At 30.7% G+C, this 18,473-nt stretch overlaps 1 protein-coding gene across 1 annotated transcript in view; it reads right to left on the reverse strand.

The window, feature by feature from the left end:
• LOC113375551 overlaps positions 1 to 18,140 on the reverse strand; it is a 344,885-nt gene extending 326,745 nt beyond the window's left edge. Inside the window, exon 1 of the mRNA XM_026615483.1 lies at positions 17,971 to 18,140. Coding sequence (XP_026471268.1) covers positions 17,971 to 17,980 — 10 coding nt within the window. The 5' untranslated portion in view covers positions 17,981 to 18,140. The remainder of the gene's footprint in view (positions 1 to 17,970) is intronic.
• Positions 18,141 to 18,473: the final 333 nt, after the last annotated feature.

Genomic DNA, 18,473 nt, shown 5'->3' on the forward strand with positions numbered 1-18,473 from the left:
TACTTTAATTGCTCGATTATAATTATTATATTAAAGTATATTCATAATCATTATATATTAAATATAGAATACATATATTATAAAGCGTTCATCTATGTTTAAGTCGAGCGCAAATGCGACTGCTCTAATCTCACAATCAAGAGTATAATTTATCAAACTGATATCATAGTCTCAAAACGTTGTCACAATATCCATGTCATACAAATAAGCAATCTATAATGTCTATCTAACATTCTCGCACTTGCACCTGTGATATACGAAGCAAACCACTAATCGTGTGCCAGGCAATTTATTTATTGATATAGCTTATGTCACTGTTAATAATTATCAGATAGCCATTATAAAACTTGCTACAACAACTATTAGTGCAAAATATATGAATTACTTAGCGCTGTAGGAATAGCTCAGAAAAAGGAAAATTCTTGTTGTCCAACTTTACAATTGTGGCTCTAGAAATCTACAGTAAGGTTGCAATAACTACTTCAATTCGATCAAAATTTCAATATTGGTGTATTATGGAATACTCACTTTTGTCAATTGTCTTTATTACAAAAAATGGTAATAAAGCTAAAAAAAACTTGCGAAAAAAATTATTTATATTACAACTATTCCTTAGGAATGAGTATATTAATAAATGTTGATAACTGATTATACATATAACTAATACAAAATTTACATTACAATTTTCACAAAAAAAACAAAGCTAGCAAGATATCAATTGCTAATTGGAATAGTTCTGTTTGAATTGTTTTATTGTTTTCTGAACTTCTTTTATAGTCTTTCTTTTGTAGTCGTCTAGATAAAATTATGGACAACGCCTAAATTGCCCAACTGAAGTAAAAAAGGAAGCAACGACTGCAACTAGAAATCGTTATATTGTTTGTGGTTATTGTGATATTTTTGCCACATTATATTATTTAGATTTAAAGTAATAGTCATGTTCGGACGTCTTTTCGTTTTATTATATTGGCCATGAAGGTGACAAACTTCAAGGCATTAAGCTTCACACGGAATGGTTGCTACCCCTGGTAGAGGGGGTAGCGGAGTGTTTTAATTGAACTAGTGGTTCACTTCTAAAAGAAAAGTCCGCTTAACAACATGTGAATAACTAATAAAAATAAATATATCTTCTTTCATTATAACTTAGTAACAAATCAGTGATTGTAATTAGAACTGCAACAAATACATAATATACAAACAAATCAGTGTTTAATACAGTCCACAGCTACAAGGATTAAATTATAACCCAACAAACTGAATTATTGAAAGAGAATTTTAATAAATCCTATAACTACGTAACAAAAGTACAAGTCATGTGAATTTATTATATTTTAAATAATTGTTTCGTTACTTCAAATGAAGATAGATTCATGTTGTAAATTCATAGAATGTATTTTTTTCATATTAAATGTAATAAAAAAATTTATAAGACATAAAAAACTAGAAATCTTTACCCAGAACTTCTTTTTATTTTATAGATCTAATAATTACTTATTAACTTCCCGTAGGGCAAGTTATAGTAATCGCAAAAAAATCGAAAATGAAAATTTTTATATATCTTTACGTTTCAAAGGTTTCTGAACATTTTGGCATACCTTAGAAAAAATGGATGTATGTGTGTGTGTGTGTGTGTGTGTGTGTGTATGTGTGTGTGTATGTATGTATGTGTGTGTATGTATGTGCGGATACAAATTTTCGTCGACGATTTCGGGAACACGGATCAACCGATTTGAATAATTCAAAAAACATTCGATCCGTATTGATAAAGAGACGTGCTGATTAGTTTTTGGCAAAGGCAGGTCAAGCCGTTCCGAAGATACGGGGCAAAAAGTTCCGAAAACGGTAACTCAGTTTTTAAGAGAATGGAGCGTCCGATTTTAATAATTCAAAAAACATTTTATTTGTATTGACAAGATGAAGAATCGATACAACTTTCATGAAGGTAGGTCCAGCGGTTTCGGAGATATAGAGGAAAAAGTAAAAAAATGAGCCATTTGGCGGTCAAAAATGATCATTAGACATATGCACATCAAATTATCAGACATTTTATAGAGATTTTAACAATAAGTATACATTTTGTTAACATTCCTATCGGTTCCGTACCAATGCTTATGCGTTAGACAGCGACGCGGCGCTTACGCGCTTTATATTTTGTCCCTATGTAGTTAAAGCAGTACGATTGCTTTGAAAAAAAAAGTTCAGATCTTCCACAATATGTCAAAATAAAAAAAAAAATTTTTTTTCAAAAAAAAAAATTTTTTTAAAAAAAAAATTTTAAAAAAAAAATTTTTTTTTTTCAAAAAAAACTAATTTTTTGTCCAATTTATAGTTTCTTAAAAATCTTATTTTCTCAAAGTAATTTTTTTTTCAAAAATGTTAATCGTTTTAAAAAAAAATAATAATTTTTGTTACGGGAAGTTCCAGCAATTTGCCTTAAGGCACGATGCCCTAATTGCCTTAAGACAGAATTCACTTACAGCTAGTTTTACTTGAAACTTGATTACATGTTTATTTCGTATTGCGTCCACCAAAATTTTGGCTGACCTGACACCCACTATTCCAGGAATATAGTTTCAGTATATTAAATGCAAAATTGATTATGAGTAAATTATAGTTGAAAAATTTATTTAATTTTTACATAATTATGACCATAACTAGTTTAGAAATAAATTGTGACAAAAGTGTGACCTTTTTAAACATTGAGGGCTTGTTCGTACGTAAATGACTAGAACGACTGGACCTGAATTAGAGGTCCATGGTTCGATCCAGTTTCGACCAGCCTGTTGTCAAGCAGAAGTGACAACGGTTTTGATTTAGGTTACAATATGCTTTCAAGTAAAAAAAAGCTCTGCTCCAGTATTGCTGCACCGATTAATATTCGCTCTATTACAGAAATTGTAATAATAATTCATCACACAGTGATGGGCCAACTGTTTGGGTTGCCATCTGTAGAACCGTCTAATATTAAGTCAAACCAGCAAAATAGTTTATAGGACAATTAGTTTCTGATTAGTAATATATTTTTAGTGTATATAAATTGAAAAAGCCGATAAATAGTGATAGTGATAAATACCCCGAAGACATAATTTTTTATCCACAATATTGTCAGCCAACGATTGGGAAACCGCGCTGACTCCTTTTTGCATTAGTGTGCGGTTTGAGTGGATATGAAACGCGCTGGCGGAATGCTTTGTTTGATTACAAAGAATAAAAAAACAGCGCGTTAGTCATACATCCGTGGCGAGTTACGTAATCTGTAAAGTGATTGTTGTCAGATCGCATATCTTCAGCATCGGCGCATAGTTTATGTGTGAAAAAGGAATCGGTATACTTTACTCTGCTCATAGACGAAACAGATTTTTATGTTAATGAAATGAAATTAACTAAAAACCAGAAAACTGATGAACAAACTTTCATTAAATTTATAAAATACTTACGTGAATGGAAAGATTATAAACCATATATATTGACATTCTTATTTTATTTGGCATAAACCTTAATCGGTTGAACAAAAAAGTGAGGCTATGCTTATTACTAGCAGAAAAGTGATGAAGCCAATAAGCTGAAAACCAGGATTCTAGACGTTGCATCAAAGACTTTAATCCGTTATCTGGAAGTGAAGTTTGGTTGGTGCACGATTTAACCCCTTAACTTACGATTTAGATTCGAAAATGTAGGGCCAAAGTTGTTCCAGCTCACGCACTATTTTCTCGCACAGTGTACATTTTATCACAAAAATAAAAATAATTTTGTTTTCTATAGTTTCGTATAATTTTTTTTTTATTCTCTTTATTGAATTACAATCTGTTTTTACAAAAAGCAAGATATTCAGTAATTTTGATGATATATGAAATATTAAACATTAGATCTAAAAGGTTACCCAGTAGTAACTTACTACATAGTTACTTACTTTCATAACATAGCTATTTTCATATAACATGTAAATTTGATGTTTTACTATATTTATGGCTTTGCTGTAACGAAAATATTTAATTTTTTAAAATTAAAAGTCATAACAATTGGCAACGTCAACTTGACATTTTATAAGAACAAACTTCATATCACCAACTTTCAATGAAACAGTTATTTCAACTATCAGTTGAAAAGCGTCAACGATCCATCTCTAGTAGTAAGCCTTTTCGATTTTGATATATTAAATTTAAATTTTGTGATTATATAGAGTAAACTTAAAAATAAAATGATCTATGAGGTAAATGAGTATAAATTGTGAATTATAACAACAAAAAATAAAAAAACACATAACTAATAAACTAAACACAATAAAAATATAAATAAACGACTAAATCAGTAGTACTGCTAATTAGAATGAATATATTATATATTATGTGGAGGACAATGTGTCGGATCCGTCGAGGGGGCGTTTTCTTTTTAGCCGTTATATACCGTCCGGAACATGGACGATATATCCATCTAGGACCGATCTCAAGACTCAAAAATCGTGAAGAATGGTCAGACCATTATAATGCCTATGTGCTTTGAGTACTTTGTGTCTTCCGCACAATATAATAGAAAGTCCTAATTCCGAAATTCTGCCCTTCAGAATTTTTTTTGAAAATTCAAATATTTTTCTTAATCATCATAAATTTTGGGTTCTATCAAAATGTGAAACGAAAGTTGTACTTTTTATTAAAATCTCTATACAATATCTGATAATGATCATTTTTAACCGCCAAATGTCATTGTTTTGATGTGATTTTTATTGGATCTTCAAAACCGCATGACCCGACTTCCCAAAAATTTAACCAAGTCTTCATAATGTCAATTGAAGTAAAATATTATTTGAATCATTCAAATCGGAGGTCTGTTCTTCATGCAGATACTAAATTGCCATTTTATGCCGTTATTGCTTCATATCTTTGGAACAGCTAAATGTGCCTCTTCCAAAAACTAATCAGCACGTCTTCCCATCAAAAGGAGTCGAATGTTTTAGAATCATTCAATTTGGTGGATCCGTGCGCCTGAATTCATGGACAAAAAATTGTATCTGCACATACATACGCACACGCACACATACATGCTAATAGACTTGCGATCTTCGGAAAGAAGAAGAGCAAATGGGAATAATTAGAAGACACGTTGCATAACTTTAGAGCGAGAATTATAGCATTCTATATCCTCCCCCATGAAGAAATACTTAACCAGTATTGAGTCAGAAGAAAAAGCACAAACACATGCATCCATTTTTTTCTGAGGTATGCCAAAATCTTCAGAAACCCTTGAAACGAAAATTTATGCAAAATTTTTCATTTACCATTTTTGCGATTACTATAACTTGCTCTACGGGAAGTTAATAATGTAAACTAAAAGTTGTTACGAGAGTAAATCATTATTACAGAAGATGGGAATAAGGCGAACGGGACGTAATAAAACAGGCAGTCGCCGTTCTTGCAATTAGTTAATTAGTTCATTTAATTCGAGTTGGTTGGACAGTGTTGCCGTTCTATCGTTACATCTGTGCACACTCAATAAAGATACTAATGCCATTTTATGTTACAATGAGTTATAATACTAATTATTATCTACTTTAGCCGCACATTTATATTTATGGACAATCCGGTGAATGTTATTCGACGCATTGTTAAAATTTAATTAAATGTAAATAAATAATTATTTGTGACAATTTGTTGTGTTAATGTCATGATGTCGCACAGGGATACCGAACCACTCACGAGAGACAAAGAACTAATTCTCATTAAAGTAATAGTTATACTATTTATTTTTTATATATGAACTGAATATCTTTTTAATACTCGATTCTTATTATTAGTAAAGCTCGATTAATAACTTCCCCAAGAAGATGTTTATATTTTCAATTCAAGTTTAGAATAAAAACAAATTTCATTGTAGATATTGTTCTAAAATGAAAACTATTTAGATTTATGTAACTATTTCTCAACTTACAGTGGTACATGGCAAAACACATGATAACGATTTGAAAATACCTACAATGGCTGAAGCACAACTTTCGAAAATACAAGAACACATATCAAACCAGCAATTAGATCACTTCTAAAAAAAAATAGTACAGCATTTTTCTGCAATCTACATAATGAATTTTTCCGTATTGCAAAAAAAATTTGCACACATGTTATTATTCAAGCAAGTGGCTCCGGCATTGCTGTATCAAATTAAAAATTTTTACTATTGAAAAAATATTAGCAATAGCAAATACATCGAATTGAGATAGGAAACCGTTGGGTTGCCTTAGAAACAAAGGCATAAAGCTACGCAATTAAAAGTAAATCATAACACTATATGTTTCAAGGTTTGATGGCTGTTCAAATAATAATAATAATAAACCATCTTATTTGTTAATTTTTGTGTACGTATTTTTTTTTTGCTTTTTCTTTTTTCAATAAAATATTATGAAGTTGTAATCTAATTACATACTGAAATATAAAAAAACGTTCATGTCTAAACTTTTCCCTCCAAGCACCTAATTTCAATATCCTGTAACGTATATAATATGCTCTTGAAATTCTGATCTTCTGTGCCTATATGATTTAGCATTTCTTTTAGAAAAACTCACTTATCATAAAATGTTTCATCTTTGAAAATGGAGTTAAAAAATGATGTAAGAAATTTGGTATCTTATTATTACTAATTGTTTTATATGAATATTCAAAAAAATATGTTTATAAAAAAACGAAGAAAGAAGTTTCATTTGGAAAGAAGTAATCCTATCAGCACCGAACCGATGTTGATTACATATAATGTATCGAACTTTTTCATATTGGTTGCGTTGCCATATATTAAAAAAGTCCAATCTTGCATTTGAATTCTTGTCAAAATTTCGACCAATTCCAACAAATTGATCCATAATTTCAGTCATAGTAATCAGAGATCTCTTATTATTTGTGTCTTCCTTGCTGAGTTAAGTACTTCAGATCTTTATTAAAAAAAACTAGCTGCTGCTAACTTTTTTCAGCATCTTTCACATTAGCCTCATTTGAAGCTGTTTTTACGCTAATTCCACTATGTGACTTCACCCATATTTTAAATCTAAATAAAGCAGAGTTAAACGGTGTATATTTTAAAATAACTGTTCTTATAATGAAACGGTTGATAGAACATGCACACAAATAGAATTAAGATGATACCGACAAGTGAGCTAAATAAATATTATGATGCTCAAAGAAATGGTAATATATTTTCAATAGAAATTTTCGAAACGTCAAACGTTTCAGATGTGAAATTTCATAGTGGTTTTCCGATCTACTAGTAACCTGACATACGAGTGTTTCGAGATACAAGATGCCAAAAAAAAAACATTCTTTTTGCTTCGACATATGAGCAAAATTTGAGATACAATCTTTGAGCGAATAAGAATTTTCTCGAAAAATGTTGAGAGAATGAAGATATGGAAAATTTCGTCAGTTGTAACAGTGATTTTCGTACCATAGAAATATTTTGGGTCGAAAGAAATGAACCATGTCTCTTGAATTGAAGCATTTATTGAAAAATATGAAGATGGCGAAGATATACGAGCGTAAGACATTATAGATATGCAGGAGAGACTGGGTACGGTTGTGCCAGGGCATGGCAGAGACAGCAGTCATGACAGCTGAACTTTACTGGTTTTGAAATAGGGTCCAAAGGAAGAAAGATGAACAGTTTGAGCAAGGGAGTTGTTCAACGAAACGTTTCAGCAATGTAACGAAAGGATAGACAAAATATAAGTTATTAAATAGTAATTTTATTTTTGACATTCAGAACTTAAAAAGCGAAGCAAATTAATGGCATTTCATTCTATTTATATAGGAAAGTTGCTTTGAGATACGAGCGATTCGACATAGAAGCATGGTTGCGAAACTAAACTCGTATATCGAGGTAACACTTAGATATAAAAATTAACAAGACCATTAGAGAAATCGTTTCTTCGCGGAGCTTCGTATCAAAATTTTTTTGGGGGCCCCCCTCAAGATTTTTTTTACAAAATATAAAAATACATAAAATTATAAGAATATTTATTTATCATTCTTATTATTTATCTATCTAATTTTCTCTCATTTTTTGAATTTTTCACAAATGATTCCAGTTTCACTGATCCAATGATTCACTCTTTTTGAATTTTTTTGAAAAATTAAATTATTTATTGATCTTTAAATTTTATAAAGATTCTGTCACTAGGAACATACAGGTCTGGTAGACATTTCTGTAGAGGTTCTAAAAAAGCACCAAGTGTATAAGGCTATATTTAGAAGAGATCAAGGGTTTGTTGACAAAACCGTTGAATATTGATGATATTCATTGGTCAATAGTGTTATTCTGTTGTAAGAGTTGATCGACGTCGATGCACTACTATTATTTTTTCATTACACCTCGGAACGTTGCATAAGCCGAACGGTCGCAATAACGCGATTTAACGCGGCACTTGTCGCTAACAACGCCTTCCGAGCACTCTGACGTCAATCTAGGAGTCATTTAAGTGTCAATTCAGTAATGTAATAATTCCATGCGGAATATGGCCCGACTGGATGTGGAACAAGTGTGCAAGTATCAAATTAAACCCACAATGAACAAACCTCGTGCAGATATGCGAGCCGCAATAAATTCAAACATGAAACCGAGTCGTGTCTTGTTAGGAATAAATAATATATGCGAACACATATATTGACACATGAAATTACTAACATGTTTGTGCTTTAAATGATAATATAGTTTTCATGTGATTTCGAAAAGTGTGTAAGGGAAATTAACCCATATTACACATGCAATACTGCTAAAAAGTAACATTTATCGAGAAGAATAATCTACGAATCATCCAAAAAATTTATTATATATCCTCATCAAATTCTTGCACTCAGGCAAATAAAAATCTTAAAACAAATAAAACTAGTGGTTTATGTCATCGTGCCTTAAGGCAAATTGCTGAAACTTTCTGTACCAAAATTAATTTTTTTAAAAAAGATTCAAATATTTTTAAAACTTGAAAAAAATATTGAGTACTTTTCACCAAAAACAAACTTAAGAGTAAGAAAGACCAAAAACTCATAAAAGATCACATTACATTATTATAATAAACTGTATTGTCTGTATTTTAAAAAAATAATTTTTCTACACTAATTTAAGATCGGATTCTTTGTCGAGATAAATAATAAGTTACTATGATTGCTGAGTATTGTTATTTAAAACAATGTGATGCTTCTGTAGTATTTTCAAACTTCGAAACGTTTTCGAAAAATAATATTTTATAATTGTAATAAGAAGCAAAAATATTTAGTAATTATCATAATTATTATGTATGAAGTTAAAAAATAAAGATTATGCAGGAGTAATCTGTATGATATAAAATATTTTGGCGCAAATATCACTTAAAAAAAACTGTTACATTTTTACAAAAGATATTTATTGTAACACGATATGAAGAAGCCCTTTGAAAAGCAATAAATATTCAGTTTAATGACGAGTTGAGATAATACTTGACATTTGTTTATCTTATAGAATCACTTGAAGATATAGCTGTTTATGCGATTATGGAATTTAAAGATAATTTTTTTCCGAGAAATTTAAACTTTAGGATATTATGTATCAAATACCGGTATTTTTTAAATAAATACCGGTAAAAATACCGCCGAAAAATTGGGCGGTTAACCTTTAATTCGGTATACCGGTATACCGGTATTGCATTCCCTGTGTACATACACACTGTGTGCGTATGTATAAGAAGATACCATTTTTAGTCCACAAGTTTGAAAGCACGAATCAACCGATTTGAATTATTGAAAACATTTCACTTGATTTGAATGAATGAATAATTGATTCAATATTTGAGAAGGCAGGTCCAGCAATTTCGGAGATCTAATAAAAAGAAGTTTGAGCAAAACGCCATTTGGCGGTCAAAAATGTTCATTAGATATATGCACATCAAATTATCAAATATTTTATACAGATTTTATTGATAAGTACACATTTCTATGGGTTTAGTATCCAGTATTATAATGTTTGAGCGTTAGAGACTGCAACTTTCAAGATTTTCCATACATTAAAGGTTTAAAACATTTTAAATTATGGCACGGGAAGTTCCAGCAACTTTAAGGCACGATGCCATGCACCACTTGTTAATTATTTTAATTTATTTATTTAAAATACATCAATAGATAGGGGTTAACATCAACACGAAACGCGGAAAGATATTTATTAGTACATATTGCATAAAAAAAATTAATTACATCAAACTAAATCTAACTCATCGATTTGATCATTAATCACCAAAATCGATTTCAAATGATATTTCATTAATATGATCCTTTTGTAGTTATTTTCCTAACACTGCGTAACAATGGCAGAGTTAGAATGTTTAGGTTTCTTTAGTTGATACTATAAAAAGTTGACTTGTATGCCATTCGAAGCAATGCAAAAATGATTTCACCAACGGCATACGTAACTCGGTATCAAACAACAGTCTTGAAAAGAACGGATATTATCGTAATGTACATTAATCAAATTATTCATTCAACCCAGAGTTTCTTAATGCAAACAAACAAATCATTTATATATAAAGTTTATATAGATAAATAATTTATTTGTTATATTATGAAATATTTTGAAACACTACATTGAAAATATGGAATATAAATTTAACTAGTTGTGTATGGTATCGTGCCTTAAGGCAAATTGCTGGAACTAACGAAATGGTTGAGGAATATTGAATGTTTTCAAATAGATTATTATAAATATTGTAACATTGTCTAATATTTATAAGAATTATATAAATTGAATTGCAAAGTTGAATTTATTTGTTTAAAGCATATTAGAACATAATTAAAATTAAAATCTGAATTATTTTCAACAAAACGTTTTTCAGAAACAAAATTTTTTTTTCCGGAAGCAATTATTTTGTTGAAACAAGCAGAAAGTTCTTTGAATAATTTAAATCGGACGCTTAGTTCTCTCAAAAACTGCCATTTTTTGCACATTTAGCTCTGTATCTTCAAAATGGCTGGACCTTTGCTAAACACTAGTCACCTCTTCTCCCAATCATTACAAATTGAATGTTTTATAAATCATTCAAATCGAATACTCCGTTCTCTCAAAAACTCGATTTGTATTTTCTGCACTCTTTGCTCCGTATCTTCGTAACGGCTAGACCTGCCATTGCCAAAAACTAATAAGTACATCTGCCTGTCAATAGGAATCGAATGTTTTTTGAACCATTCAAATCGGTTGATCCGTGCGCCCGAAAACATGAACGAAAAAATGCGTACATACGAAACACACACACATCCATTTTTTCTGAGGTATGCCAAAATGTTAAGAAACCTTCAAAACGTGAAGATATGCAAAAATTTTCATTTTCGATTTTCGGCCCATTAATATAACTACCATACGGGAAGTTAAATATTATGTATGTATCAATAAATAATATCATAAATAATAGTTCAATACATTCACTTGGAAAACGAGCACTTTTACCGGGTAATGTGCACATTTCCCAAAACTTTATGATGTAATCTGGATACACTGTATATATGTATTTCCCGGCGAATGTGTTCTCTTACCTTCACGTTATGGTAATATATAATACCTTTCACCATTTGAAAAAATTATTATATATATATATATATATATATATATATATGATTTAGTAGTTAATTTTGATGTTGAGCTATATGAGTAAATTCTTGAGGGCGATACATCAATCAAAGAAGAGGCAAAGATTTATAAAATAATCTTTAATTCCAAACGTGCGTATATATACGCACACACAAATATGTACTTGTATCAAAGAATGTAAATGACGTATTTTTATTAGAAGTTCTGAAAAGGTATAAAAAATCCAATAATTGCACTCAATTACTTCATGTATGTATACAAAAGCAAAATTAGAGTCGTTCTAAAATTTTGTGTCAGATATTCGTATAGTAGTATTGATAAAAAAACGAGAATATGTATTATTAAACGTGCGAGTTAAAACGGCAAACAGTTATCCCCAAATTATTAGTTACCAAATATTGTATATTATTTCTCAAATAAAATTTTTATTAACATTTGCAAAAGCAAATATAAACTAACGCATCAAGGCATGATGCCTTAAAGCAAATTGCAGGAAATTGGAATGTTTTAAAATGGATTATTATAAATACTGTAACTTTCATTATTCGCATTTTATAGAAAGAACATAAGATGTTATAAAATTGGACGACGGAGTTTATATATGTTTACATGAAAAGTAAATTAAGTAAACAAAACTTATTAAGCAAAGCTAAAATGAAAGCATTCATCTCATATTTTTAAGAATGATATTGCAAAGATAAAATTATGTTTTTCAAGTATATAAGTAAGCTATAACATTTTAGATAGAATTAAAATTAAAATTCAAATCATTTTCGATATATATATTTTTTTTGAATTAAAATAAAAAAAAAATCGTCTTCCCCAAAATTTAATCATTCCTTCACACTGGCAGTGGCAACACAATTAAAATGTTTTTTGAATCATTCTAACCAGATGATCCATTCTTTCAATAACAGCTATTTTTGCACTTTTTACTCCGTGTCTCCAAAACGGCTGCTGGCTGGACCTTAGCAAAAAAAATTAATCAGTACATCCTGCCGTCAACACGAATCGATTGAATCATGGACCTTAGCAAAAAAAAACTAATCAGTACATCTGCCGTCAACACGAATCGATTGAATCATTCAAATCGGTTGATCCGGGCGCTGAAAATTGTGGACGAAAAATTGTATCCACACATACATACACACTTCCATTTTTTCTAAGGTATGCAAAAATAATCAGAAACTAAAGATAAAGCAAAGATATGCAAAAAAAAATTATCTTCGATTTTTTGACGATTACTATAACTTACCCTACAGGAAATTAATATAACCATTAGATATTTTAAATTTTTGAAGAAAATATTATATTCTGTATAATTTCCACGCCCAAACAACAATGTTCACTATCTAGAATTAACATGTTTTATTGTGCATTGTGCATATGCATAGAAACACATATTTCTAACTTCCCGTAGGGTAAGTTATAGTAATCGCAAAACACTCGAAAATGAAAATTTTTATATATATTTACGTTTCAAAGGAACATTTTGGTATACTTTAGAAAAAATTGATGTGTGTATGTGTGTGTGCGGATACAAATTTTCGTCGACGATTTCGGGAACACGGTTCAACCAATCACAATTATTCAAAAAAACATTCGATTGCTGTTGATAAGGAGACTTGCTGATTAGTTTTTGGTAGGTCTAGTTGTTCCGAAAATACGGGGCAAAAAGTTCCAAAAACGGTAACTCAGTTTTCAAAAGAATGGACTATCTGATTTTAATAATTCAAAAAATATTTTACTTGTATTGACAAGATAAAACATTGATTAAAATTTTGAGTAGGCAGGTCCAGCGGTTAAGAACGCTGAAAAAATGTCATTTGGCGATCAAAAACGTTTATTGGACATATGTACATCAAATTATCAGATATTTTATAGAGATTTTAATAATGTGTGAACATTGTGTGTAATTTTTTTTTGGGTTCCGTATCAAGATTTTTAATTACGGGAAGTTCCAGCAATTAGCCTTAAGGCACGATGCCATGCACCCCACTAGTTTATAGTGAAGATAGTCTTTCCTACTATTTAAAATTCAATACGATTTCTATTAAATATTATTCTGACTGAAAAAGATTGGCAAACGTAGCGATCAGGACGCGTAATGCGTGTTGTCACGTAATAGCCGCGAACAAATTACAGTAGTTATCATCCGCAGAGTTCGCGATGTGACGATCGGACGTCTGTAGATGGAGAGTGGCGATGCACATTATTTTCAAATGAAAATGTCACCATTGAAATTAATTAAAAACCTCATTCTGAAATTTAAAAAACAGGTATCTATAATAATAAGTGCAATATTCATTTTTATGTAAGAATAACAATTATAAAGTAACATCATTCTTGAACTTTCGGCTAGAAATATCAATTTACTCACTTTTTCATGAAAACATTCTGAAATTGATGATGTATAATTCAACGACAATTTTACTAGTGGTGCATGGCATCGTGCGTGCCATAAGGCATATTGTTGGAGCTTCCCGTACCGTAATAAAATATTCGAGGAATTTTAAATGTTTTCAAATAAATTATTATAAATACTGTGGCTTTCATTAACCGTATCTTTCATACAAAATACTCGTATAAGAGCGTATAAATTGGACGACGACGTTTATATATATTTATATAAAGATAAACAAAAGATTTGTTTCAAGTATATAAGTAACCTTTAGAATTTTTGCTAGAATTAAAATTACAATCCTAATCTTTTTCGATATTTAAAAAATTATTAGGTATGTATGTAAAAAATAATTTGCAAAAAAATTTTTTTGCCTTTCCCAAAAATTAATCATTGCTTCACACTGTCAACACAAGCAAAATGTTTTCTGAATCATTCTAATCAGATTATCGCTTCTCTCTAATAACTGCTGTTTTTTTTTTAACTTGTTTGCTTCGTATATCCGAAACGGCTGCATTTGTAAAAAAGCTCATTAGCATATCTCCCTATCATTAAGAATCGAATGGCTTTTTAATCGATCTGATAGGATGCCCCTTTCTCGCAAAAATCGAATTCCTATTTTTTGCACATTTTGCTCCATATATCCGAAATGTCTGGACCTGGCTTTGCCAAAACTAATCAGCACATCTCCCTATCAATAGCAATCGAATGTTTTTGATCCGTGCGCCCAAAATTGTAGACAAAATACAGTAGAACTCCAATTATCCGAATTATTGGGGACCGGGACCCATTCGGATAATCAAATATTCGGATAACCGGAGTTTGTTTTTAAAATTGCCATTGGAGAAAAAGAAGTTACGTTTTAATATTGCAATATTTTTTTATTGAATTAAATGAAAGTAACATGACATTTTCACATGTTTTAAATATAAATAAAATGTACTTATGTACAAGTTTAGAAATAAAAATCATTGTTTTGTAAACATCTCCGTCAAATCAAAACAAACAATGTGCCTACACTGGCTTTGCTGGTGGAAGAATAATAGCGCACTTAGACTTTTTTTGGACAATTTTTTTTCTGAAAGTGATTCGGATAATCGGCGATTCGGATAGTCGGAGTTCGGATAATTGGAGTTCGGATAATTGGAGTTTCACTGTATTGTATTCATACATGCATACATATACACACATTCACACATCTATTTTTTTCTAAGGATGCCAGAATGTTCAGAAACCTTTAAAACGTAAAGATATGCAAAAAACTCCATTTTCGATACTTGGACGATTCCTATAACTTCAAAATTGTACGTCCATCATAGGACTGGCATTCGACTTTGATATTTTTAAGTACTACCAAAACTTTGCAGATATATTAAAAATATGAAAAAATAAGTATTTTGAAGGCCATATATTTCAGGGTCAAATTAGGTGCTATAATATAATGTGTCATACAAAGTTTGAACAATATTTGCGAGCTATCTATTTGTGGCAACATTTTTATAAACATAATTGTTCGATCGCCTGGGCGACCGAAAAAATTTGAACTCGACATTTTTAGATCATTTAGTCATAGATTGCCTAATGGTCTAATTGCCTAATGAATGAGGCGCATTATCAATAATGATATTTTTTTTGTTTGAACAGCAATCAGAACTCTTATATGTTCTATAAACTGTTGGTTGAGGACTTATGACTACTTATTTCATGAGAGGCAATCCATCGATTTACCATTCTCTTATGTGTGGGATATTTTTGATATTAACTCTTACGTCTAATAGTTCACAATAATGATAAATGATGTTCAGAATGAAGACAATTGCATTTGAATTTTCCATTCATGATAACATTAACTGAAGATTCATCCGACGCTCCAACTATTGATGGGATAGATTGCGATCTCATCCGCATGCCATAACACTACGGAACGGCAATACAGCTCGAAGCGGGTCAAAAGGATAGCAGGGAACATAACAGGCCTTGAACCGGTATTGGTAGCCCGAGTCCGGAGTACCATCATCACCAGATCGGACACCCCGAGGCCACGGAAAAATCACGCAACTTACGATCTAGGCAAATTGCAAAATCGATGCATGTCCACCGTTAATAGGCGTATCACTAAAACTGACAGAGCCGCATTGCGCTCTTACGAATTCTATAAACGCTATTTGAAAAGTAGTTTCGCAATCAACGGCAAAATGAACGATACTAGATGTTAATTCACATTAGGCTATGCAGATTTTAAAACATGGGATACAATAAGAAAAACAAACTAATAGTGTGTGGCATTGTGCCTTAAGGCAAATTGCTGAAACTTCCCGTACCGTAACAAAATGTTCGAGGAATATTAAATGTTTTCAAATAGATTATTATAAATACTGTAACATTGTCTAATAATGTTAACTTTGCAATAATGAATTACAAAGTTAAAATTATTCATTTAAAGTATATAAGTGAGGTTTAGAACATTAGCCAGAACTCAAAATAAAATCTGAATTATTTTCGATATACAAAAAAATATTTTTGGAAAAAAAATGAAAAAAAAATTTTCGAATCGATTTTTTTCCCAAAAGTAATTATTTTGTCATAACAAGCAGAAAGTTTTTTGAATCATTCAAATCAAATACTTAGTTCTTTCAACAACTGCCATTTTTTGCATATTTAGCTTCGTATCTCCGAAACGACTGGACCTGCCTTTGCCAAAACTAATCAGCACGTCTTCCTATCAATAGGAATCGAATATTTTTTTAACTATTCAAATCGGTTGAACCGTGCGCCCGAAAAGGTAGACGAAAAAATGCGGGCATACAAAAGACACTCACACACACATCCATTTTTTCTGAGATATGCTAAAATGTTCAGAAACCTCTGAAACGTGAAGATATGCAAAAATTTTAATTTTTGCAATTTTTGGCTCATTACTATAATTTACCCTACATAAAGTTAAAAATTCAATCGAACAATTTCTTGCTAAAACATTGTTGAAATAACGTCATAAATTAAAAATTCAAAGCATTAATCCTTTACACTCGGCACTAATTCAAAAACGATCTACCAGCAACTAGCGCCGCATTCTGACGAAAACGTACCTGCTGTAAACATTTTATTTTTGTGTATGTTATGCAATTTGTTTGATATAAGTTTATGGACTTTGAAGAACATACATTTACAATAATAACTAAATGTATTCTCTGCAGCAGTGGCGTCGGAACCGTGTGGGCTGTGTGGGCTTGAGCCCACCCATCAATCTCAAAAAATGATATGCCCTAGTATGTATTTCTAAACAAAAAAAACGAAGCCACTGGCGGTGTATCAGAAAAAAAAACAAGCCCACCCATCAAAAATTTGCTTCCGACGCCACTGCTCTGCAGCATATTAATGATGAAAACAATTTGCAAAAGACATAGTGGATTGATTCCACTATCGATATAGCTATTTAGCGTTGTAACAGGGAAATCATTTCATTCCACAGGGAAATGTAATATATTGTTTTTCATATGTCTCTTATGTATTATATATAATGATGAAATTATATATATATATATATATATATATATATATATAATATATATATATAAAACACTCGTGATGGAGCCCCCCGACCATGCGCCCGCATTTTTCGCATGCATTGGATTCAGGGTAGCGCCGACCCTGAATCCATTCACTCGGTTGTGACTGAAAATAACCAGATTCCCTACGTGAAATTTTAATTTCCGACATTGTTTTTTATTGGAAGATCTTACATAACGTATATATATGATTTTAGAATCGTTAGGAAGATCATTTAATGAGATAATAACTAATTATGATTTTTAATATAACTAATCGACCAGTTAATTTTTAAAACATGTAATATTATTTTAGAGGATCATAATTTGTTAGCTTCATTTTTAAAAAATATATTTAAAATAACATTTAATTAAATAAATTTATTTATTATAATAACGAGCAAATAAATAAAATACATATTTATTGGACAGTGATTAAAAACTCACCGAACATCATTGGTTAAAATCAGCTTGAAATACCTGGTACACAATACAAACACATTCACATAAATCACATAAAAATGCACAAATACGAACGCAAATCGACGCGTAGCGTAATACCCACGAACACCAATACTTACGCGCCACTCGATACATAGAAGCGAACTCTTAATAAAAGTTACTACATTTCATTTATCACTGTGTTGCAACATGCAAATTGATTTACCACAAATATTCAATAAATCTATCGATATTCAATAACGATATGTAGCAATATTTTTACTGAAGTATCTGAAACTACTTTAACCCTTTCCACTCGGATGCCGCTGCTCCGGCGGCAAAATTCGTATTAATCTCGGAATTAGCGAGTGGAAAGGGTTAAGTTCGTTGCAATACAAATTTTCAAATAGTACTCTATTCAAATTTACATCTAGAAGCTATCATAAATAATATCAGAGTTATAATGTTACTAAATGTTTATTTCTGCAGTAAATATTTACTTCCACAAA

This window comes from Ctenocephalides felis, unplaced genomic scaffold (assembly GCF_003426905.1).
Source record: "Ctenocephalides felis isolate EL2017-DRISC unplaced genomic scaffold, ASM342690v1 CF-g0.4_SCAFFOLD_01886, whole genome shotgun sequence".
Lineage (NCBI taxonomy): Eukaryota > Metazoa > Arthropoda > Insecta > Siphonaptera > Pulicidae > Ctenocephalides > Ctenocephalides felis.